Here is a 24852-nt window from a genome sequence, read left to right as displayed (position 1 = left end):
ATATTTCTTAAGCTTCCCGTATCATAACAGCGCGCATGTGAGTACGACTGACACCATATTGGAACAAGTGTCACTTCCTCATTTATAATGACGTCATTAACACTTGAACGGGTTTTATTGTGGAAGTGTGCCAACGTATACACGCATGTGGGGATGACTGAGGCTATTTTCTGCCGTAGTTAAACAAATCATGATGAGCAGGAGGTATGTATTTTAATGAGACCAAACTCGGTCACCTCTATTATCTCGTTTATAGTCCACAAGTCCCTAGCCCTCAGTGGGTGAATAACTACCCACTCAGGCGGAAAAGAAACATTCAATGCCACTTTACTTGATTTTCATTACGATATAAACTTTTCCATCCCGTAATCCGAAGAGCTTTACGATTTAAATCGTATACCGTACTTCCGTCAAGTTATATAACCGCCATTTAAGATATATTTAATATACATCTAACCGCCGTATAAAATATTATTTAAGATACGAAGATTTAACGTATCTTAAACTATCATTTTATATCAATACTAACAGTTATCCGAATTTCTTAGCCTTCGTACGTCTGTGAGCACTTCCGGTTCGGGTGAATTATATTTCCGACGAAAACTTGAGTTAGCCTTTTGCCACATTCAAGAAGATATATTTATGTCCATTGTAAAGTTCCGGCCTAAGCATTTCTTGTACCATAGTTCGTTTTGCCTTGTTTCTCCGATCAAGAAAATATTTAAAAAAGTATACATTTATGGCTATTGTAATCTATTTATAGCGAATTTTAGACAGTAACTTAGTCTTTGATATCTGCATTACGGTACTGACCCATTAATATCAAAATATGAGCACACGAAGTCTTTAAAGGAATATCTGGCATTTCATAGTCTAGTAATTATTTTTCAATAAGGATACGTATCACTGTTTTATATGTAATTTTGGTGTCAAAATAAGCTGTTTGAACATGGCTGTCAAAACAAATAACGGAATCACATTGATGTTTTTACTCATTAAAAAGGGTTTTCCTCATATTACAACTGAAAACATTAGTGCTTCTGTTGGTAAAACTGGGAATTTCAATTTTTTATACAGGGAAAGAGATGTTTACTAGGAAATAATTGTACACAGAGACAACAAGATTTGGGAGAGGAAAAATCAGCTGACTAGCTAAGTATTTTCCTTAAGTTAGGTTACAGCTACGATGACTTTCGCAAATGTCAGCTGTGTTCGAAAGTACAGTGTGATGACAAAATATATTCATGAAGTTCTTCATTATTTACGGTGCCTGTAGAGTTACAATTGTTTGCATAATTTATCCTAGTTGCCATGTTCATGTTTAATTTAATTGATCTAATACCGTGTTTATGATTCAGACTCAGTTTCCTCAGCCCTTTTAACATATAAATACTTTTTATAATGATTGGCAATTAATGTTGAATATTTATAAATTTCATTAAAAACAATTGAAGCAAATTTTTTACATACAACCTCGACAGTATACTACTACTTTAGTTTTATGTAGTATCAATATGCTATTAATAAATTAAAAATTGGCTCCACGTGTATTGAAAAATAGAATTTATAGTTACCCATGAACTCATGGGTAACTATAAACCTAACTAGGTTGGGTACTACAACGCGAGAGCTCGTTGAAATTAAATCTTTGCAAAGACTTTTAAAATTGAATTGGTATTCAATCTATTTTCTAGCCTGTAGTAAAGGTTTTCCATTTTATAGTCTTGGCGACATTCTAGGATTCTAATTCACATACACTCTTATTGTGCTGTTTTAAAATGATAAACCTAACATCATTTTGTGTGCTGTTGTTGTATTTGGTGTCCAGTGTTGTTTGTCTAACCTTTGACCCGGTGTTGCAGGTTGCTGATTGGTGCCCCCGAGGCACAGACGACTCAACCCGGGGTCAAGCGGGGCGGAGCGGTCTTCAGATGTGACATCAACACCGATGACCACTGCCAGGAGATCCCCTTCGACCGCACAGGTCAGTAACAAGTAGGATTTTGCTGTACATCGGGATTTTGCTTCATCAGTGTTCAGTTGAATATTGAAAGTTCATATTTTTACATCAAGACAAAGTGGGGAAGAGAAGTTGAGTCTATGTTTCTTAAACTATCGGAAATCGAGAGAGGAAAGGTAGTTGGTAATATTTGTGAGGCGATATTCTCTATTTCTCATAGGACAACATACGAAGTGATCCAACAATGCATAATCGGGGTAGACTTTAATAAGCGACCTACACTCGTTATTCGGTTGTTTTTATCGAATAGGTCGATGTTTTTATCCGAAGGAATAATTTGATATTACAATTTATATACAACTTAACATTTGATTTCAACTTATTAGTTATTGTAATTGTAATTAAACAATAAACAGCACGAAATAACTAATATCTAATCTTTGAAAATGACGATGAATATATTTCTCACAAGTGACGAGATTTGTTTAAGTGGCTTCAACAAGTGGGTTTGGCTCCTGGTAACCCAAGGGGAGAACTCTTTCCTATTTCACAATAGCGGGTTACTCATTGATGTCAACCTGGGCAATTTATAAATATGGTAAAGTTTAATATCTTAGTCTAGGTCATAGTTGATTTTGTTGTTTTGTAATGTTAGTGTCAATTTGTTTAACCGTAACGTACAAGATTCTTCTTGTTACGGTAACTCTTACCGTGTGCGATTTTTACATATCGAAGTTGGATACTATATCGAATTGTTCGATAAAACAACCGAGTAACGAGTGTATGCCGCTTATTAAAGCCTCCCATATAATGGGCCTTCACCCTCTCACGTACAGGCATGATAACCTTCTTGAACAGTACTTCAAAAATCTTCTAATCCTCTATCTTACTATGTATCTGCCACTGCAAGTTTGCGTGATTCATGGCCAGTACTTTTACCTACGAATTGAGTTTAGGTGAATTTTTATTCGACCAGTCTTGAGTTAATTGAGAGGATAACATCATTAATTGCAAGTAAAATAGTAGTCGTAAGTGGGAAAAGGTATTAGAACTTGAACCCAACTGGAAAAAGAAAAGGAGCGCAAGAGTGATCCCTGTGGCACGCCTCGTCGTTCAATAAGAGAAGAGCTGACTTACAATTGTCCATCTTTTGTGATCACATCTTGTTATTCTATATAACACACAACCCTTGCCATTGAATTTCCACGTTCAATAATAGTGAATACATATATATATATCTACAAGAAACACCTCTCCTTGGTGAAGGTGTAAAAAGTCCGTAAAGAATCCAATTACTTCGATCCAATCGTCCAAATAGCAACGAAGGCAGGCAATTAAAGTTAAAAGTCGAGCCGAAGAAATTGGCTGAGTTATTGGCATCCTTAATTTATACATCATAATGGTAGTAATTCATAAAATGGTAGTCATAAGTGGGAAGATGTATTAGAACATGAACCCTACTGAAAAAAGAAAGGGGCAAAAAAGTGATCCCTGGGGTACGCCTCGTCGTTTAATAAGAAAATAGCCGACTTACATAAGTGTCCGTCTTTTGTGACTATAACTTGTTATTCTCTATCCATTACAATTGAATTTCCACGTTCAATAGTACTGAATCATCGATGTATCCAAGAAATTCCTCTTCTTGGTGAAGGTGTAAAAAGTCCGTAAAGAATCCAATTACTTCGATCCAATCGTCCAAATAGCAACGAAGGCCGGCAATTAAAGTTAAAAGCCGCGCCGAAGAAATTGGCTGAGTTATTGGCATCCTTAATTTATACATCAAACAGTTGATTAAACCAAGCTTATCTGCCGGTGTGATCTGAGATAGTGATCTGAGCAGTCAGTTGGCCCGCCGCTCGAGTCTACAACCGGAATAAGATGGGTTGTACTGCCGCTCAGATTTATAGTATTTACTTAATACAAAGCCATAATGCTATTGAATCGGTTATTTGAGATCTCGAATTATTAGCCCACGTTCTAATTATATCGACCGATTGAAATAACTCGATCATAGAATATCGATGGTCTGTTAAGATTGGTTTCTTCATCATCCCAGCTGCCTATGCAATGGCAGGCCCAGAACTCTTCAGCTCCCAAACCCTATAAGGGTGCAGCGCAATGGAGGCACATTGTTTACCCTCCGGTGTTTATCCCTACGCCCTGATCAGTCACTACAAACACTCTATAACCGACCGTCCCCTATTAGGTCCCAGCTGCTCTAAATAAAGCCAAGACTAATTAAAACCTTCGTCAACTCCTGGTTTAAATCATCCATTTTTTCATTCCTTCTTTGGTCTTGTTATTGGCCTTTATTCACTGTCATGTACATACTGGAGGGGAGTTCAGACACATATTGGGCTGTATTTGAAAAACATAAAATTAATGTCGAAATGCCTCGAGGAGAAAATTAATGTGCTTGCACATCTGTTCCTGTGCTTTGTGCCTCCTGGTTGTTTGTAACATAGATTTCGAACTACTTATCGCCAAAATTAAAGTAATGATCTGAAAACTTTGTTTTAGCTTTTTCCAAATAAGGTTATCCTCTACTTTGAAGCTTAATAGTTGATAGGTATAAAAATAGTAGCAGATGCAGGTCACTCCACTTAATAAAGTAAACATTACCGCTTACTTGAAGTGCAAGTTAACCATATAACTAATTGTTATTTCCTGTAATATACGTAATTATATAATGCCTTTATGGTGAATAACAATCCCTTTTACCCTTAGAAGTAGGAGATGATGGATTTAACCCCAAGTTTCAGGCGTCGCCATTGACATACCATTCTCTTCCAATCAAACATAACCACAAAACCTTGTACAATTTAAAATATGGGTGGGCCACATGTTTTGTTAAATGCGGTATTTACTCTTTAGATTATTCTCTGATTGCGTTTGAATTTCCAAGTAATTCTTCTGCCCGCTCGCCCGTCCACATTTCGCAGACCAACTTTTACCAACGATTTACTGAAGGGGTAATAAACATAAATAACGGGATAGAATGCCGGGCGAGAGATTAAAACGCGACTGCGCCAAGAATGATGGCGTTCATAGTTAGAAGTCTCACCTGATGGGATCTCGCATAGTATCTTTCTCACGGCTCGGTACTTTTGAAATAAGAATAATCTTTGCAACTGGAAGGAAATGGTTGCAGCATTCACATTTCTTGTTATGGGGTAATCGTAAGATTATTTCCCAGTTGAAGTTAGTTGTATGTCCTTCAGCAATGACCAAGGAGCAGAGCACAAATTTGCAATGTACCCTATAAATACCCAACCCGAATTTTTTGACATTGACTAAGGAATTTTCTCTAAGACTGTAAATGATCATCAGCCGCGATGGTTTTGGTGGAGGTCGAATCGAAGGGCATCAAAAGGGTTAGTAATATGAAACGATAATTTTGTACTCAAACCATACTTTTACTCACTTGACTTATTTAAAACCTGCTGTTGGACACGTAAATAATTGGCAGTGATAAAGTAAAGTAATGTCTTATTTTACCAGGCGGAGCTAGGGCTAAGAAGCCCTCTCTAACACTTAACCTGGGAACCAACGGCTTAAAGGTGACTTCCGAACCACCACCAATGGCCGGGCAGGCGGGCTGCTTGCAAGGACACGATCGCTCAGCAGTCAACCATCCAAGCAGCAGCCACGCTCGACGTTGTTTGACCTGGTTATCTCGCGATTGACGTTGTACCCATTACACTGCGCCATTGGCAGTATAACTAGTCTTGTGTCAAACTTTCGGTATTAAGGGTGACAAGCTAGGAATATATATAGTCGTAGAAGACAAACTATTGTTTTATATTTTCAACATACCGGTTACTACCTACGACCTCCATCCAAAATAGATTTGCTGACAATATATTTTTTATCAGGAAAACTTCCTTTATCGATAAAGAACTAAATTGTTTGGTTGTGCAATGGAAATTGGCTCTAAACTCCTAGTCTGCAATATTTGACTCAATATTTCCATTGTAATATTCTTGGTTTTTTAAATTGCTTCAAATTAAACCAAATTAATTGTGAATTGATATACATATCTATGGAGACGAAGAAAGAATAAACTGTAATAAATAACCAAAAAGGTAGGTAGACGTGTCCTAAAAATAATGTATCATTTACCAAATAAATGCTTACATTTTAAAAATGTTACAAGAATGACGAATGATGAATTTGTACCACGTATTAAGTGTATGTTTTCGTTGTTAACAATATTTAATAATCTATTGGTAAAAGCGGTATTAATAATAAAAAGTAACTCTAATACAGATCAAAATTTAATTTTGAGTAGGGAGGAGAGATTTGCATGGACAGAATGAATCTTCAGGTCGCATCTTTTAAGATTGAGTAATCGATTTTTGTTGGATTATGATTTAAAATTCTAAATCATAGCTCTTTAGCATAGCGTCTTTTAAGATGGTTTAATATATACAGTCAATAAGTATACAAGGAATTGTAGGCATTTCTATTTGAAACTTTGGAAATTACTAATAAAACCAGGCCAAAATATAAAAAAAGGAAGATATAAATGTGTTTTTTTACAGTGTCTATAACTTTATAGCTTCAAAGATTGACATGTTAAAAAAAATTATGATCCACAAAAATTAAATTTATGAATTCCAAAAATCGTAAATCCAATTGTTAATTAAGACAAATAACCTCGTTATAGGTAGAAAATATGTTAATTCCTTTGGTAATTTTCATGTAAGTATTATAAAATTGAGAATCCTTATATTCGATCTCTATTACCCTTATTACAATTTGCTCATTATAACTTAAATTGGCTCTTGGAATAATCAACAATCTTTACCTGTTCCTTCATTTAGTACCTAATATTTACAGATTTATTTTCTTCAGTCTACTAATCACGAAGTGTAAAAAACTATCTGTTCATTAATAAATATATGCATTCATTAATGAACGCATCTTGTTGTTGCAAATTAGACGCATGAATTTACAATGTATTTACAATGTCTGTAGAATAATTAAAACAAAACACATTCACAAATAATCATATACCAAACAATGTATTGTACGCTTACCAAACATTTCTCATACTGTAGCGCAGCCTCTAACAATATAACTGTATATTAGTAAAGCGTTAATCTAATTAAGATCAGTTTAGTACTGAGATTTGATAAACATTTGGCTTCGTACAAATCACGTTGTGGTGTCAAACATGCAATCCCCACATCGTATCGATGAACTCAATTAAGTTAGCCCTATCAGGGCAGAGCTCTCTATCAAAATTACGATCTGGCAAAACATTAGTCGAAAACGTGATAATAAAAGGGTTTTAACGATTTACGAAGTGGGACAGATAACTGGCAGGCGGCTTCCTATCAGGATTGGCTATTTATGTGTATCGGCAGACCTACCTCAGTTCAATTTCTTCTGCGGCACGTACTGCTGCCACCATTTGTCCGAGCCATTCTCATCGTTAGAGAGCCAGATGTCCAGCCGCTAATCGTCGGCTATCGTTGCTCGTTAGCTCGTTATTTACCCGCGCTCTGCACGCAACTCACATTCCACCTCGCACCGCCCTCTTGTGGTCACTTCCTCTTCCGTGATGCCTGTGCTTTTTCATCTCATGGCAATTCTAATCGTGGAGAGTGGAGAGCCAAATGTCCAGCCGCTAATCGTCGGCTATCGTTGCTCGTTAGCTCGTTATTTACCCGCGCTCTGCAAGCAACTCACATTCCACCTCGCACCGCCCTCTTGTGGTCACTTTCTTTCCGTGGTGCCTGGTGCTTTTTCATCTCATACCAATTCTAATCGTGGAGAGCCAAATGTCCAGCCGCTAATCGTCGGCTATCGTTGCTCGTTAGCTCGTTATTTACCGCGCTCTGCATGCAACTCGCATTCCACCTCGCACCGCCCTCTTGTGGTCACTTTCTTTCCGTGGTGCCTGGTGCTTTTTTCATCTCATACCAATTCTAATCGTGGAGAGCCAAATGTCCAGCCGCTAATCGTCGGCTATCGTTGCTCGTTAGCTCGTTATTTACCCGCGCTCTGCACGCAACTCGCATTCCACCTCGCACCGCCCTCTTGTGGTCACTTCCTCTTCCGTGGTGCCTGGTGCTTTTTCATCGTATGGCAATTCTAATCGTGGAGAACCAAATGTCCAGTCGCTAATCGTTGGCTGTCGTTGCTCGTTAGCTCGTTACCTACCTGCGCTCTGCAGGAGACTCACTACCATTCTAAAGTCACTTCATCTTTCGTTATATTATTTTATCTGCAATGTGAGGATTTCTGGAGAATTGATTCGGTTGTATGTTTATCAGTTGTATTTTAATTTAGAAGTTAATAATTATTAGTTTGTTCATAAATTTAATTTAATCCATATTCAAAGACCAATTACTGGATGCTAGGAGATTTACTTAAATTGATTGAATCTCTAGATATCAGTCCAACAGTCATGGTAGTCAATAAGGAGATTTAAGAAGTGAACACGATTCAATACTTCAGTATAAATATTAATATATGGTTGACGTGGAGTTGTCACGTTGACAAAGTGTGTTTAAAACTAGCATCAGGAATTTTTGTTTTGAGACAATTTTCCAAATATTGCCCAATTCCTATACTGTTAACGGCATATTACGGAATGATCTATCCACATATCGCCTATGGTGTTATCTTGCGGGGTGGATGTGCATAACACAGTTTTCCAGAATTGAAAAACTACAAAAAAAGAACAAATAGAATAGTTGCCAAACTTCACTGGAGAGAGTCTTGCAAGCCATCATTCAGAAATCTTCAACTGGTGACACTTCTCTGCCTCTATATTTCGGAAAAACTCGTATTTCTTAAGACAAAGCGCGATCGGATAAGAGTTAGAGACCTACACTTGTATGAAATTGCAGGCAGGTATGACTTCCGGTCTGGGAGCCACAGAACGGTAGTGTATGAACGTTTTCCTCCTCAAGCTGGAAACGATCACACGTGGCTCAACGACGAAGGAGTTTTAAGCTCCTTTAAAAGTCATTTAGTCACAAAAGTGTTTTACAGTAGAAACGCTTTTGTGGCACACAACTGGGAGACCACATGATTGGCTAACTGATCCCGAAGGAAGAAATGAGATATTATGGTCATTAGCTGATCTGCTTGAAAACCCCTCTGCACAAATTACTCCAGAGGTCTTCCACAAATTATATAAATTATTCTATGTAGACATTTCATTGACAAGTCATCAAGGTACCGCCGCTCTCTCCAGAGTCTGACGTCTTGATATGAGCCTGCATCATATTCTCTTCTGACCTGCCTAAAGATGATATCTGTAAATGTCAGCTGGCTGACTTGGGTTTCATCTGGATTCTGAGACCAGTACTGGGACTGCGAATTGCACCACAACCGACTCGGTCATTCATCTTGGACGTAATCTCAAAGCCTGCAATTGATGTTCTCATGTTATTGATGTTTACTATGCAGTCTGCAATAATCCTTAAACCCGCTGTGCATCATGCACGAACGCGGTTTTATATGTAATAATCGCATCCATATCACGTTTCAACTCAACACCATCCTTAGCCAAGATAATTTCTTTATTCATAAACGTGTTTGTAGTGACTTTAGAGCGGTTTTATAGTTATAGTAGTAGTATAGTTTGATGTATAAACGAATTAAAATGATGAAAAAGATTTCATCTCTACATAAAGTTATTCAAACACTCGCAGCTGATTTTATCAGTGCCGGTGAAGATTCAGCATCTGCTTAGTTTTCAGTGCGGAGTTGTTCCATGACTTTATTATCCCTACACGACTTTGCTGTCAGCCACAAAACAACCAACAAATCTAAATTGGTAGCAATTCAAAAGGTTGAGCACAAAAGCGTTGTACGTAAAAGATATTGAATTACGATTATAATATTTTACATCATATGTTTAGAAGATACCAGTGGTCAGTTTGCTTGATGAAGAATCAAGATTTAATGTTAAGAGTTTCTCGTGTAGCTTATTACAACTGGTTAATTGAGGAAATCTTAAATCCCGCACTAATGGTGAATTTGCTTCATGAAGGATCAAGATTTAATGAAAGGAGTTCTGCTTTTAGTTTATCAACGCTAGGATCAAGAAATTTTGAAAGCTTTACTACTGGCGAATTGCTTGATTAAGAATCAATATTTAAGGGAAGGAGTCCTTCTTTTATTTTATTACAACTGGAGGATTAAGAAATCTTAAATAACGCACTACTGATGAACTTGCTTGATGAAGGATCAAGATTTAAGGATAGAAGTTCTTCTTGTACGTAATTACAACTTTAGGATCAAGAATCGTAAATAACGCACTACTGATGAATTTGCTTGATGAAGGATCAAGATTTAAGGAAAGGAGTTCTTCTTTTAGTTTATTACAACTCGAGGATCAAGAAATCTTGAATATTGCATCTGGTGAATTTCTGGTTGAAGGATCAAAATTTATTGAGAGGGGTCTGTCGTGTAGCTGATTGCAAGGACTACCTTGGAAGCATTCAGCAGTGGCAGGAGCCTGGGAGCCTGGAGGGCAGAATGGTTGAACACCTCCGTAAATCACACTGTCAGCCAAGCTCCGGTCAGAGTCACTCATGTATTCCGAACACTACAGACAGATATAGATGGCGCCTAGATCGTACGTGAGGCGCTTGTATTGGCAAGTTTACCTCTTATAGGATTGTATCATCATCTTTGGCCAGTGATCATCTCTGTATCATTGTATCATCTCTGGCCGTCGTTGACCAGTCAGTCCACATTGAACAATAAGTTTGTTTTGTCAGAGTTATCATTTATAATGTATCACGTTACAGAGTCGACTCACAATGAAAGGTATTTAAAACAGGTTGTATTATCCAATCAGAAAACATTTTGACTGATTTTTCATCACGATGATCAATATAAATCACTTCATTGTCAATAATTAAATTCAAATCAAATCATATCAGATTATTGCCGGAACATTATACAACGCAGGGTAAAAGTCAGGTTTTTACTTTTTACTTGCTAAAATGTTTGTCATAAACACCACAAGAAATCCCATTCAAACATACAATTTACAAACTTACCTACATCCATTCACTCACCAATTATTCCCACTTCATTCGTCAGTGTATGATTGACGTTTTTTGCTTCTATCTATTTCTACAATCATTGGTGACAAAACCTGCAGTAGAAAATAATCTTTAGACGGGATTGAAGTAGCGAGTAAACAAATACATTTTCTGAAGTCCATAAATTATCATGGGTATGGCACGTTTGTAGGAGGAACAAAAAGGCAAAGGATTCTGCTACCTTTGTGGCAGGGCAATTCCCCAAAAAAAAAAAAAAAAAAAAAAAAAAAAAAAAAAAAAAAAAAAAAAACAATGGATTACGGGAAGGAAGTAAGACAATTCTAGCTAGACTTGTCTCCTAGAAATGCTCAACGCAGATAAAGCAATTGACCACTTGTATTCGAATACAAGGGTACTTTTGAATGCACCGTATTCGATTCTTTTCAATATTTAATTTGATTCTCGCATCGCTACTTTCGAGTAATAAATATAGGAGACATAGGAAGTTAGCCACGGGTTTTAAAACATGCGGAACCTGTTTCTTTGCATCCTCTTTGAGTTGATGATGGCTTCTATAAAAGTACAGATTGTATGCGCGCTGTCCTAACATTAGTTTACATTAAAACGTCTGTTTTGGTTCGTATTGTTTTCCCATTTCGTCTGTTTGCTTCTGTTTCTGCATTTGCTCACTGTCTTCCAAAACTGTGAATGACATTTGTTGTAGTGACACTCGGAAAACTTGACATTGGCAACTCTCTAGCCATTTTCTTTTTTCTTGGGTACCTTCCAGCTTCCCGGGCGCCTGCCCGCCGCGCCCGCAATGTTATCTGCCATCAGCTGTTCCAATAGTCCGCAATTAATACCTACGTGTCCTCCGCTCAATTAATGGTTCTGTCTATCCTCCGCTACATTCCGTTATCCCATCAATCATCGGTGGCCATTGTCCATTAATTCTAATTGACCGTGGTGTGCCGCCGGGACGCGTCGATCAAAATATTTCTGGTCGGAGGGGTGGTTAACGTGTCATCCGTTTCCGCTTGTCATTGCGTCTGCCTCTGAGGGCTTCTGGTACTGGTTCTGGATCCTCCAGTGAGGTTTGGAGGCGAGCCAGGCGTGGTTCCAGTAGCTGCAGTTGCTGGAATTCGGCCCCAAACTAGTGTACGTTTGAAGTATCTTGACAATTCTCCAGCGGATCTGCTTTTAGGAATTTTACCATTTAGAACCAGAATGATTTTGTATGAATTGTCTTACACAAAAAGAACACTATGAAATATACTTATAATGATAATTTTATTCCACATGTAATTGCATAATAGCAAATTGAAAACAATTCGGAACTAAAACTGCCACGTATTTAAAGGTAAGGCTGTGGCAGTGCGATTAGATAATGATAACATTGTTATTGTATCCAGTCCTTATCTCAATCCTTATCTCACTTTCTATTTGTGGATATATTATTATCACATACAATTTAAAAATAAAACAATATCTTCTCATTCTACTTTTGACAGATTAACTATCAGACTACCTGTCTAAAAGTGTTTAATCTGTAGGTCTATTCAATTATATTATTAAAAATTAAATTATTAAAACACTTTCCTATGAAATACCAATCTTTTTAGCTTAAAGTTAGTTCTATCTTTTATTTCAAAAGGTAATTGATTGATGTATTGAGTTCCAACATAATCAAAAGATTGTCTAAATAATGATTCGTTAACTTTACTAAAAAGATATTCACAAAAAAGGCACCTAATAACCACAGTTGGTGTGTTTAAAACCCACAGCTTATTCAGTGTTCCTATTACTTCAGTATTAAATGATAACTAAAATATTAAAGCAAAAAATAAATCGTTTACATGGTATTTGTAATGATCAAACGGACGATATTAGGTTGGCAAACCTGGGTCGTGGCAAATAAACTGTTGTTTATTACACTTAATCCTGAGGTTTTATATACTGTTTTATCTTCGCATGAGTAAATTATATTAGTTTCTTGCGACAATACTGCTATTAAAATTGCTGATTTAGATCTCTTTACGTTATTAGTAAAAAAAGCCGAACGTCCAGGTTTGCAACGATATGTCTCGTACTACAGTGAATACTGTAACCAATCAGCTGATCATAAGTGGATTGAGAAATACACTTTTAGTAATCAGCTGTTTTAAACTAAACAAAAATACTCATATGATTGATATTGTAAGTTAGGAAGCCCCTGGGGTAGAGCCCTACAGTCGGATGTATTTCAAATTGATAAAAGGTAAATCTTAGATTGTAATAGTTATCGATTGATATCAAATATTTATATATAAAATAATAGCTTAGACCAATAGTTATACTCTTCTGATATATTCTAGGAACCTTACAACGCACATTGTTTAATTTCTTGCTCGCATGATGATTTATAATTTTTTCAAGATGGTAATAAAATGGGCCACCATTTAATTTGGTTTCCTGGCAGAGTCTTAAAATGTTTATCAAACTATTCATTGTATAAATCGGGTCTCTGATTATTTTGAAATGCTTTTAAAGGTTATATTACCTAGCGTCTGAGGATACGCATTATTTTCTAGAAATAACTATAATAATCTCTTTATTGAATTAGTTTAACAATTTTTACATCGTATCACAATCGTCAATAATTTTAGTCAATTTACACAGTTTCATCTACACATTCACACAAATTTATACTCACAATTCATGCAGTCATTCAAGACACAATTGCATTGACCTCAGATCCAGCACTCCCAAATATCCCAGCGGCTTATCAATGAATTCATCAACAGAGTAGAAAGCCTTGGACACCAAAAGGAGTTTGAGACGAGTTCTAAATTGATTTTGATTGTTGGAAATTTTGTTTTCTTCAGGGAGCCTTTTGATTAATCTGACACCAATTTCTTGCGGTAGATGTTGCGCTAATGTCAGTCTGCGTTGATAAGTTCGAAAGTTGTCCCTGCTTCTAGTTTCATATTGATGAACGTTCCTGCCACGAATCAAGGCACACCTTGATCTGCAGTACATGATCACCTCCAAAATATAGAGACAGGGTACAGTCAGCAATCCTCAAAAGATTCCCTACACTACTCTCTGTAATTCAAATTTCCAATGATTCTCACAGCCTTATTTTTGGAGTCTAAAATGGGCCATTGTTTTTGTGTGAATAAATGCCCTCAGATAGTTTATAAAAATTAGTAGCAAGGGAAAACAGATCATAAAACGGACACCTAATGCTAACGTTCTGGTTTCATTGTGGCAAATAAACCTTAGGTTTGTTTATGATGCAAAAGTAAAACATTTTGGAAAAAATAAACTTTTTATATTTTACCTAGTATAGTCGCTTCGTGTACCAAACTGAACGAATTGCCTACTATTGGTATCTGAATGCAATCTTGACTTCCAAAAATAAAATATGGACTCCTAGCCTATATTCAAAAAGGAAGGATATAATAAATAATAATGAACAAAATTACATTTGAATTGTATCCTTAAAAAGGACGAGGAGTGCCAAAAATTCCTCATATACCGATTATTTTGCAGAAAATTCAATATTCAAAAACTTTCCTGCGTGGACTGTCAAATACAAATTTCTCCTTGTCGATAAAAAAACTACATTTTTGGAGAGCCATAATATGTGACCTTCAGAGTTTAAAAATCTGTAAATAATCAAATATTTTTGAATATATAAAAGTATTCAAGAACGCTATCAGCTTAAACAAGGTTGGCTCACGAGGTAGGCTTGGGATTCTCCTGGTTTTATTTATTATTCGAATTAAAATTTAATCAATGTTATATTTATAACCAATTACTTGTAGGCTGATCAAAAAGTACCGTGACACCGGCCTGCTACTGATCAGATCTATCAACAGAAAGTCTCATTTAGAGACGGTTTCAATAACAGACCGTGACTGTTCGAGTTCACAAAAACGGTTCTGGACCAATAGAACCCCCGCACCCTACAGAGCCACGCCAGACAAAACAAATCTGGGACTTCCTCCTCCGCGTCTAAATACAGCCTGGACACCCAATTAACTTGTCCCACAGCCATTCAAATTAACTTCCCCTCTAGACGGAGAATCGGCCTGAAATAATATGTCTACAAATATAAACACTGTTTGGCACTCGTGTCATTCATAGTGTAATAACATAATTTGGTAACTTCCTTTACACACGAGACAAGTTTTCGTTTCTAGCTTTAATTATTTTGGGTTTCGGTAAACATTTTATATTCCTGGTGTTATTTTTTGAAATCATTGTATTTGTTCTAGTCTTAAAATAAAATAAAATTGTGAACCAACTTTTGACATTTTTAGCTATTTATTTATAAACTTCAGGACTTCATAGAAGTTAAAATAAATTGAAAACTATACCGGAAACGGATACTGCATGGGCATGGTTTCAGTTTGTGGAACTAACTGTAATTTGTAATGGTTCTTACTCTAAAATAACTTCTTCACTGAAATATCCAGTATGGTGTCCCTCCGTTTTAGGACCATCACTATTTTTGATCTATTTCAGAGAAATGTATTATTATATAATTACTGCTAACTGTAATGAAATATTTTTACCTAGTTTGAATAAAAAAAACTATTAGCTTAGAAATAACATTATTCTTAAACGACACGAACAACTAGTTTCAGAAGAAGATGAATCTTATCAAGATTATTGACTTCTATTTTTTAGTGATAAATGATTGTATTGTATACATTTTACAAACTCTATGTATGGAACTATCTGAAATTTTCAATAGTTCTTACTCTAGAATAACTTCTTCACTGAAAGATTGGGTATGGTGTCCCTCAAGGCTCCGTTTTAGGATCATCACTATTTTTGTTCTTTTTCAGACAAATCTGTTATTACAAAATTACTGCTAACCGTAGTGAAATATTTATGTATTCATACAATATTCACGTCTTAATAAAAAAAAACCTATTAGCTTAGAAATAACATTATTAAAAGAGCCGCCAGTTGTGAAGCAATGCTGTGACACGAACTAGTTTCAAAATGAAAAAAGATGAAACGTGTCAAGGTTATTTGATCTCTTTATTTTCAGTGATAAATAATGATGATATTGTATACATTATACAAACTCCTTATGGAATATTAAGCAATAATCCAACCAGTCATCTCGTATATTTGAGATGATGCGTTTGTCTATGAAATAACACGTAATATAAACAGTCAGTGTCATCAAAATACAAGTGGCGATACTATATAAATGCAGTGGGTTTTTTACATTTTAAGGAAAAACAAAAATTTCAAAAAAAAAAAATTAAAATAATTTGGAAGTAGCATGAACATTAAAAAAGTCGAAATTCACATCAACGAGCTGGGTAAATACGGTCTTGTAGAAAAATGTTCACTGTCATTTTGACTCCGCCACATTGTACACGTGTACAATGATTCATGAAAATCGTTGTAAAAATTTGTGCTTCCTCATCTGAAAAGCCTCCAGATACCGCTTTTCAATCAAATTCAATGGGTGTGAAGGATAACCCATCGATTCCTTGTTTGATGACGTATTTGGTAATTTGTAAAAATGATATCAGGTACACATTTATTACCCAAAGTTTCGTGCAAATCCGTTTGTAACAGCTGAAAACCCCATTTTCGCCACTCAGCGGCCGCCATCTTGAAACTGTGATGGGGACTTTCGGCTTGCGCAAAATGTTTAATTTTTAGTCCCTTATGGTTGCCGTTTGAAAATGTTGAGTTGGGGCGCACCACGCCAAAAAGTAGGTCTCACTACCTACAAAGATCCAATTTTTATATCAACTGGTCAAACCGTCCAAAAATGGCAGTGGTGCCCATTGACTTTTGGATGACCCTGTATACATAAAAAACACACGACGTACATAAATACCCTATATTTGTATACGTACATAACTTTTAATTTCTCTCTTTATTTCAATATATGGATTTCTTTGTGATATAAGACTTTTAAATATTATTTAGCGTTAAATTATTTAATGTTAACTATTTTGAATTGCATTACTTGAATATTATTGCATATTTTATTACCATTAGATATCCAAATGCTACATTTGTTTTCTTTTTCAATATAAAATATTTACTTCTGTTTTTCAGTATTTTGTGGAAATAAATTTTGATTTGATTTTACGTATAAACCATGTTATGATTTATAATAAATTACAAACATTAAAGCAATTTTAAACAGGTTGGGATGTAATTGTATGGAAAATATGCATGGATTACAGTTCTCAATCGGAACCTTGCCAAAACGAAATTTTAATTTTTTTTTAAATATATTTTAAGTTTGACATGTTACTCGTGGAAAGGTTGAAACGACACCACGTACTGTACGTGAAGAAAGATGTTAGTACAGAGGCGTAACCTTCCAGCGCGAAGGAAGGCCGTGTAAGGCAAGTTCTTCCAAGTCTTGATCACAAGACCATCAATGGTAATACGATCTTCTACTTCCAGTAGTCGCGGTCAGTGCAGCATTCCAAGAATACAGGCAAGCGGCTGCCGTGTCCCCCTTCCATCTGGAGTTTTCCTTTTGTGTACTTAAGGTCGTCGTTTCTTCTTTTTATTATGACTCATATTTATTTCCGTCGTTGTCTTACCGGTTTCCATTTGTGCTCGTAAGGCCTGTGTCACAACCTCGAACATGTCTTGGATCCTTATGTGTTTTATAGTCCAAAAGTACTAATGTTCCTAAGGGTAAATGGGTTTCTCAATAATTGAAGAGATTCAAAGTAATAAAGTGTTTCGTTAACTCCTAATAGCGTAAATTTTAAAGTGAGGCGAAACGATGTAAAGAGTTTCTTTTCAACTACTTTGTTGCCGACTTTTTCTCAGACGAAAATGACTCCAGATTCCAGTAGTCTAAGTAGTCTAGTCTCTGGCAGCGTCAGCTTGTTGACAAATTTCAAATCTTAAGTTACTTTCAATATGTAGCAGGGGTAATTAGGTTAAACAACTTTTTACTTTTTCGCCCCATGGTTTGAAAATGAGATACTCATATTCTCATTATAACCCAAGACGATCTCAATTAGAAAGTTTTAGAATTTTTCATGTGTAAACTATGTTTCTAAAACTTCACTGTATAAAAACAACACGTAAAATAATTAAAGTTAACTTTAATGCTTTTTCCATCACCTGATAAAAAATGGCTATTATTGTTTTATAGCTCCCGCCCCCTGTTCCTTTTATTGCCTAATGAGACATGACGTGACCGATTTGTTGAAGAATCAAGTGTTCAACACTTGTCTAAGGATCAACAGAGGCACCAAATTGGAGCCTTGAGGGACTCCAATGAAACTTTCAGGCTGCGCTTCTTAAAATGTTATTTTGTTTAAGATAAAACTTGATTCAACATATTAAGCGAAGAAAGCAAGTTCAGCATTTCCTCAAAATTGATCGAGAGCTGTTGAATCCGGTTTGGAAGCCATGACAATTCAGTCAAAAATTCGAGAAATACATTTTCAGTCTGAACATAGATATTGCCATAAATGCGATGGCGGTTAGTCACAGTACTGTATTAGTCATTCTGACCTCACACAGTAAGGTCACGTGACACAACGAGCTGAGTAATCGGTTCCCACACAGCTCGAAAGGAAGAGAGGCCCACAAAAACTATCGAACATGGCCGAACATCGGATAGAAGAATGCGACTTTCTATGGAAAAAAGCAAGACAATCGGTCCGTGAATTTGTCCGGCAGAAGTGCGGGCTGAATGACAATAGGACTGCGAGATACTGCCGTGTCAGCCGGGCAAGCGATGTGTCAATCCGCCATCTTGGCATCATGGCGACGACCGCTGATCTGAAAGGAAAAACAGAGCTCGTCGTGAGAACGTAGGTGATCAATGATGACTTATGACGCTCCGAAGATACACTTGAAGTCGTCCTGTGTTCACGTACAGGTCGTGGTCGCAAGATATAGATTTATGACGACAAACCTAGATGGCGTCTGCGTTTTTGCCGTTGTCTTTTTATTCCTTGCTGATCCACCATTGCGGGTCACCGAATTTACGTCTCTCTGCCGTTATTGAGTAAACACATGGGGTTGGATACCGCTGAGGTCGTAGTAATGAATACTCGATTTTTAAAGTTTACTTATATGATTAATTGTGGCAAATCAACATAAAATCATCTAGATATTAACAATAAAATAATGTATTGCCACGTTGCTGCCAAATAGAGTGATAATTAACTAAATTATATTACGGGTGTGGACTTAATGGTTCCAATGTTCTATGGGGATTTTGCATACGAACTTAACAATTATTAAAATGTTAAAATTAACTTTCCTTCACGTTGATGTCGACTCACAAGCGCGGGCGTCAGCATCTCGGCTCGATATTGAAGCTGTAGGCGGAAAACGTGAAGATTAATAAACTAAAGGTGTATAAAGCGAAGTTGAATTCAGGTTCAGAGACTCGAAGGTGAAATCAGAGACTCGAAGTTGGAATCAGAGACTTGGAGCTAAAATCAGAGACTATGAGTTAAAATCAGATACTCGAAGTTGAAATCAGAGACTCGAAGTTAAATTCAGAGACTCGAAGTTGAAATCAGAGACTCGAAGTAGACATGGATGGCCAGATGTTGCTCGGCAGTAGGAACGGCAGCTACCAAGTTCTTGAGAGAAAAAAATAATGCGTGCCAATTAGGTTATTAATCCGCCAAGAATTTAGTTCCAAGAACTATGGATTAACTTATATTAACCAGTAACGAGTAACAGGGTTGCGAAAAAATGTTTTATATAAAACACAACTAAATAATGGTGCAACAGTTAGCAAAGATAAATTTAAATAACTACTCTTAATTTAGTTCATGGTTGTCGTAACTCCACATTTAATACACCGATGTTCAGATCGTACACAGGTGAAGACTACTTCTTGGTGCAGAGAAGGCAATCTAAAATCTGAAGATTAGAAACAGTTCTCGACCAAATGAGCGCGAATTGTCCTAATCTGATTGTAATCCGATCGAAGATCGTTTCCGAAAGCTGGCAAAAAGCGGCATCCGCGGTGGAAACTGGACATAATCGGGGAGATGGCAGATAAGTCAAACCTAATTAGATTCTTCATTGGCAGAGCAGTCACGGCAGAGATCAATTATAGGAGGCTGTGGCCGTAGCGTGCGTCACGTGACTCCTAGTCCGTCTGTCCGTCCGTCCGTCGGTCAGACAATCAGCTGTAATTACTCGGCAGTTCATCGTGAGATGGTAGTAAACTAATTAATTTATTGGTCCCGCTAGGCTGTGTATCGTTGCTACCAGCTGGGTACCAGAGGGCCATTCATCTACAACAATTTGGTACTGTTTGACTTTGGTCTTTTTGCAATATTTTGACAAGAAACAGGTAGGCTACTCGAACTACTTCCATCTCGTGACTCATTTTTAGTAGATGAATGGAACAGTCCAAAAGAGATATCAATTTAGGTATACTTTCAGCCCATTGAAATCGCCCTGATGGTAGCAGAGAAAATGTCTGCTACTTCACCAAACATAACCTCCAAAGCCCAAAAGCCGCCCCCGTTCAAAATGTTACGTATATGTGACTATTGGAAACTATAACTGTTCCATAAAAACGTCCGAACAATTTGAAACTTGGTACAAAATTTTATCCTATCTCGGATAAATTCGTTAGCCAGCTTGATACACAGTTTCGTATCAATACGGTGATATTCTGCACTTCAAAAATGCACAACTCCGTTATTTATGAATCTAGAAGAAAAAACAAAACTGTTCTAGAATTGTCATACCATTTCCGACAATTTTTGTTCGAAACATTGCTTTGTATCTTGGACGATGTTCGAGATATTTAAATACATATAAATCCCGTGAGAACAGATTAACATTCGTCACAATATCTACCTAATTCTTCCGACCATGTCGGAAAAAAACGATTTAATTTGCGGTGATCAAAGTTTCTTTTAAAATTTATTCCCTGATCACTATGGTTTTTTATCTTTCCAGACAATAGGCCTTGTAGGAATTATGTGGCACAAATTTTGTCCGATAATGCATAGATAGCGCCACTATACTAAATATTTTGTTTAGAGTTGTACCTCATCTTATATATTTTTTACGTATTAAAATTAAAATGTTGAGTATTTTTTTTGTTTACTCAACATTGAGTGTACTCAACGTGTTTAATAGATAGTGCAGTTAGATAGTGCGAAACTACAACGTTGTAAGTGGCAACAGTTATTGGCGTTGGATTTAGTTATCTTCTCATAGACTGACACATAATCAATGATTTTAAACGTTTGAGTATAGTAACATGCTTGAAATTTATTCCAGGTAGCCGTGTACCATCGCTACTACCTGTACCCTCTGTGTTCAAACATTCTTTCTTCCGCGATGGCAATCCTCTCGCAAGGAAGTGACATCCAAGTTTTATTTGAGATAGAAAAGTACTTTTTATGAGCTCTCTGGAATGGCGAAGTAAAAAAAATTAAAGTAAAGTAGTCTTTTATTTTACCAGGCGAAGTTAGGGCTAAGAAGCCCTCTCTAACTCTTTACCTGGGGACCAACGGCTTAAAGGTGACTTCCGAACCAACACCAATGGCCGGGCAGGCGGGCTGCTTGCAAGGACAGGAACGCTCAGCGATCACGTATCCAAGCAGCAGCCACGCTTGACGTTATCTTGCGATAACCGTTGTACACGCTACACTACGTCATTGGCAAGAGAGAATTTAGAATATAAAAAAGGAACAAATGAAGATCGTATTTTTAATTGACGTTGGATAAATATCGTAGTTCAAACTGAACTGCAAAAAAGATGGAGCCCCAAACGCCTCCGCCTTCAGGATTCATCTCGATTACTGAAACCACTGAGACTGTCCGAACTACTTACCGTACAGCTTGTGGTTTCCTCGGGTATCAGGCAGGTGAACATTCGACACACGAGCCGAAGCCCTGTTGGCACCTCGCAGATCACCTTTCATCGCCATTTTTAGTTGACCCATATTCTGTTTCGCCGCTTCGGTCAGGATTCTGTTATGATCCTTCTGTTCGCATGGAAGGTCGCCTTCCAAGTCTTTTTTGAAAGGTCTGATAACCAATTTAGTCTTTTTACAATATGAGCTTCGTGAGTCAAACTCGGCTAAAACACTAATTAGCATGTCGTTGACCTTTGGCTTCGGAATTTACTTTGATTTATAACGGGTTTAAAAAAATATTTTTATAATTATGTGTTTATGAAAGGATAACAGGATTTCACACATTTTTCCAACGTTATATGGTATAAAAGGTGTAACACAACGTTTCGGGGATTGGAATTTATCCTCTTCGTCGGGTGGGGGAGGTATTAATACATGCAATAATAACGAACAGAAAGAAGTAAAGAAGGGATAGGAAGGGGCTAAAACGTACCCAAAAGCTGCTTGGGGTCCAGTCCAGGCGTTGTCACTGCACAGGATGCAAGTCCCGAGCACAAATTACAAGTAGGTACGAGGATACATCATAATTTATTTATTTAACAGCTTTTTTTTAAGAAAGTCTCAAAATTATACACATTCCGTAACATATGTTTGTGAAATATTAAGCCAACGTACCGGCATGCATGCGTTTGAATATTACCTATAGGCTGAGCTTGGAAAATTATGTTCAGTAATTTAATATAGTTTCAGAAAAGTATTGTTCTGTCGTTTTCGATAACCTTTATATCCAATAAGCCCTGGAATTAGGGCATAGTTTGTGTTGATTGCATTTTTACAGTGGTTGCAGTCCAACGTTCTTCTTTTTTAATTCATCCTTCTGTTTTTTACAAAGTCTGCAATGCCACGGTATTACAGAATACGTACCAGAACATTCTTTTTAAAGTATAAATCAAACTGTAGTCTCGAGCTGACAAATGTGCGTACTATTTAGAAATACTCCACGACAATTTTGGCATATTTGAATGGTACATCCAAATGATGCGAGGGCTATCTATGTCTTGTGACTGGATACTCACGCTCCATTTTTTTTTAGTTTAGTGGCTCATTTTTTTAGTGTGTCCTGCTCGAACTTTTAGTGTATCCTGCTGGAACTTTTAGTGTGCCCTGCTCGGGCTTCATGACTGTTTTTATTAAATCTTTGGCCATTCTACTGATCGGGTTGAAGGTAGGCCTAAGGATTCCTGCATAAAATGATTGTTTGAACAATGCAAATTCTTAAATGTCACTTTAAAATTGTTAACCAGAAAAATATAATTGTGCATTCTTTAAATGTCCCAATTCATGTTCACACATTCACATGAGTACGTTCACATAAATTAGTTTATAGAAGCAAAGCAATTTCAATAACTACTTTGCCACATACAATTAGTTGTCATTGGAATCCTATTTCCCCCCGTTTCAAACCTGTTTCGACTCATCGCATAGGAGAAGATAGCATCGTTACCACACAAACGTGTAACCATTCTCCTAGAAACATTGTAATATCCGACTTCCAGTTAGCATTCAAGATTAAACACCCTTATCGCCTTCGATCGCTGATAAGGTGTGGTAATAACAGGTGTTTAACAGGACTTGCAATCTTGATAATCAGTTCCCGCGTCGCACTTCTAGCGTAATTACTTTAGCTACTTTGCTAATAGTTTCCGCGCGTACAGGTTACCTAGCGTACTGTTCTTTGGATGAGTCCAGAGCGAACTGAAGTCAGGACAATTTGGGTGGTGCGATTTCTCCAATTTTCTTTCCAGTTTTATCTGATTTTGGGTGGTGCATTTCGTCCACATTTGTTTCCAGTTTTATCTGAATTCGGGTGGTGCGGTTGGTCCACTTTTCTTTCCAGTTTTATCTGAATTTGGGTGGTGTGGTTAGCCCACTTTTCTTTCCAGTTTTATCTAAATTTGGGTGGTGCGATTGGTCCACTTTTGTTTCCAGTTTTATCTGAATTTGGGTGGTGCGATTAGTCTACTTTTAATTCCAGTTTTATCTAAATTCGGGTGGCGCGATTGGTCCACTTTGTTTCCAGTTTTATCTGAATTTGGGTGGTGCGATTGGTCCACTTTTCTTTCTAGTTGTATCTGGATTTGGGTGGTGCGATTGGTCCACTTTTCTTTCCAGTTTTATCTGAATTCGGGTGGTGCGATTAGCCCACTTTTCTTTCCAGTTTTATCTGAATTTGGGTGGTGCGATTGGTCCACTTTTCTTTCCAGTTTTATCTTTATTTGGGTGGTGCGAGTGGTCACTTTTCTTTCCAGTTTTATCTGAATTCGGGTGGTGCGATTGGTCCACTTTTCTTTCCAGTTTTATCTGAATTTGGGTGGTGCGAGTGGTCACTTTTCTTTCCATTTTTATCTGAATTTTGTTGGTGCCATTGGTCCACTTTACTTTCCAGTTTTATCTGAATTTGAGTTGTGCGATTAGTCTACAGTTTTGCTATTCCTTTACGAAGGACCTAGAATCCTCACATCCCTCCAGATTGGCATACAGAAAATTAAGGCGTTCCTATAAAAGTGCAATACGGAAGTCTAAGTCGGATCAACTCCTGAGTAGGATCTCTGAATCAGCAAATAAGACAAAAACCATTTGGACTCTCATTAATGACAGCAAGCCTTCCAGAAAAAATTAATACTGTTTTCCCCACTTTGCTTGATTCTGATGACAATGAAGTTAGGGATCCTGTCAGGGTTGCCAATATGTTTAACAACTTCTTCTCGACTATTGGTCAATACCATGACACCAGTGGAAAATATTTTCTCATGGCCTAAGCGAGTCAACACAAACTACTACACCACAATCTGTAACCAAGTCGTTTGTTTCTTGTCCCCCACCACAGAGCAAGAAGTATCGCGTGTGATACTTGCTTTAAAACCTAAGCCATCTTGTGGAAATGATGGACTATCGTCTAAGCTTTTCAGGCAGATCCATGATTTAATTTCTTCCCCACTTGCTTATTAATTAATTTATCTTTTTCAGT

The 24852-nt window shown here is 37.0% G+C and overlaps 1 protein-coding gene across 2 annotated transcripts in view; it reads left to right on the top strand.

The window, feature by feature from the left end:
• The window catches only part of LOC124366358 (integrin alpha-PS2), a 312546-nt gene that overhangs the window by 111010 nt on the left and 176684 nt on the right, over positions 1–24852 (top strand). For both annotated transcript variants that reach the window (XM_046822855.1, XM_046822853.1), the window contains exon 3: positions 1863–1984. In XM_046822855.1, coding sequence (XP_046678811.1) covers positions 1863–1984 — 122 coding nt within the window. The remainder of the gene's footprint in view (positions 1–1862; positions 1985–24852) is intronic.

Source organism: Homalodisca vitripennis, chromosome 7, assembly GCF_021130785.1.
Source record: "Homalodisca vitripennis isolate AUS2020 chromosome 7, UT_GWSS_2.1, whole genome shotgun sequence".
NCBI lineage: Eukaryota > Metazoa > Arthropoda > Insecta > Hemiptera > Cicadellidae > Homalodisca > Homalodisca vitripennis.
This window is presented reverse-complemented; position numbering and strand designations above follow the sequence as displayed.